Source organism: Frankliniella occidentalis, unplaced genomic scaffold (genome assembly GCF_000697945.3).
Source record: "Frankliniella occidentalis isolate FOCC.00 unplaced genomic scaffold, Focc_3.1 Scaffold5, whole genome shotgun sequence".
Classification (NCBI taxonomy): domain Eukaryota; kingdom Metazoa; phylum Arthropoda; class Insecta; order Thysanoptera; family Thripidae; genus Frankliniella; species Frankliniella occidentalis.
In genome coordinates, this window is record NW_026267135.1 from 995,246 (window position 1) to 996,553 (window position 1,308).

General features: G+C 64.0%; 2 protein-coding genes across 3 annotated transcripts in view; one reads left to right on the forward strand and one right to left on the reverse strand.

The window, feature by feature from the left end:
* LOC113214172 (SH2 domain-containing protein 3C) overlaps nucleotides 1–1,308 on the reverse strand; it is a 113,796-nt gene that overhangs the window by 79,040 nt on the left and 33,448 nt on the right. The window lies entirely within an intron of this gene.
* On the forward strand, nucleotides 344–1,302 carry LOC113214277 (uncharacterized). The gene is made up of 2 exons (XM_026433586.2): nucleotides 344–534; nucleotides 614–1,302. The coding sequence occupies exons 1-2, from the start codon at nucleotides 442–444 to the stop codon at nucleotides 1,181–1,183; spliced, it is 663 nt and encodes a 220-aa protein (XP_026289371.2). The 5' UTR covers nucleotides 344–441; the 3' UTR covers nucleotides 1,184–1,302.

Genomic DNA, 1,308 nt, shown 5'->3' on the forward strand with positions numbered 1-1,308 from the left:
AATATAAAAAGAATGCGAGCTGGCGGGCGGGCGGAAGGACCGGGAAGGGGAAGGGCGCAACTGGACGTCCCCCCAGCTTGATGAATGCGGGGACCCGCTGGGCCGGGCCGCGAACCGAGTCGCGAAATGCAATCCCCGCACACTCTTAAAAGATTACAGTGAATTTCACTGTAATCTACGGTGAACCCCTGCAGTACCGTAGCTTACAGTGAAATTCACTGTAAGCTTTTAACAGGGCAGCAGACGGGAACAAGAGGGCAGCAGCCACGTCAGAGGGAGAAGCAGAGGTGTCCAAGACGCGGGGAATAACTGCTGGGGCGTTCCCTTCGGTGCGCCGTCCACTTGATATCTAGTATCGCTGGCAGTCGTAGAGGTATAAGCCCAGTCAGCGACAGCGCGACCAGCAGTGCCACCATCCCTGTCCCGAGGAGCCCATACCAGATGGAGCGAGAGATGGACGTGGGCGTCGTCAGCAAGACCTGGCCCAACGCACGGCGGGGGGAAAAGGCGGCCCTGCTTGCAGAAGCGCCAGGGGTGAGTAGGGAGGCCGCGGCCGGCTCAGAGAGCAACCTTGCTGCAGCCGGGGCCTGAGTGTGACTCTGTTCCGCCGCAGGTGACCCGGCTGGTCAATGTGTGGTGCCACAAGGACCCCGCCTGGAGCCTGCAGCTGCTGCAGCGCGCCGCGCCCACCGTGGAGCGGCTACGTGCGGTCTACATCTGCGAGGACCACCTGCTCGCGGTGCACGACGCCATGCCGCGGCTGAGGAGGCTGGACGTGTCGGGTAACTTGGACCTCCTGGACGCGCAGCCCCCCGTGCAGGTGTCCGCGCTGCCGCCGGGACACGCCGGCCTGCAGTGGCTCAGCATGGGGGTCCTCCCCCGCGCCACGACGCTGTCCCTGCTGCAGGCGCACGGCGCCACGCTGGGGGAGCTGGAGCTGTGGGTGGGCACGGCGGGGAGCTGCAAGTTCCCAGGGTGGCCAGACAGCTGCGACGACCTGCACTCGCTGCTGCAGCAGAGCGGCGGGCTGCGGGCGCTCAGGAGGCTCGTGCTGCGGAGGTACACGAGGTGCAGCCACGAGCCAGCCGCCTGCAGACAGCAGCGCGCCGAGGTGCTGGAGGTGCTGCCCGGGGTCGAGGTGCTGTGCAGCGAGTGTGACCACGTGGAGCAGGAAGAGGTCTAGCGTCTAGCGCGAGGCGGCATGCATACGACTGGTGTGCGCCGAGGAAACAATTCTAGGTCTCTGTAGCTTTGCAGTTTCAATGATGTGAAGTATGGAAACGTCTGCAGCAAATAATAAACGAATGT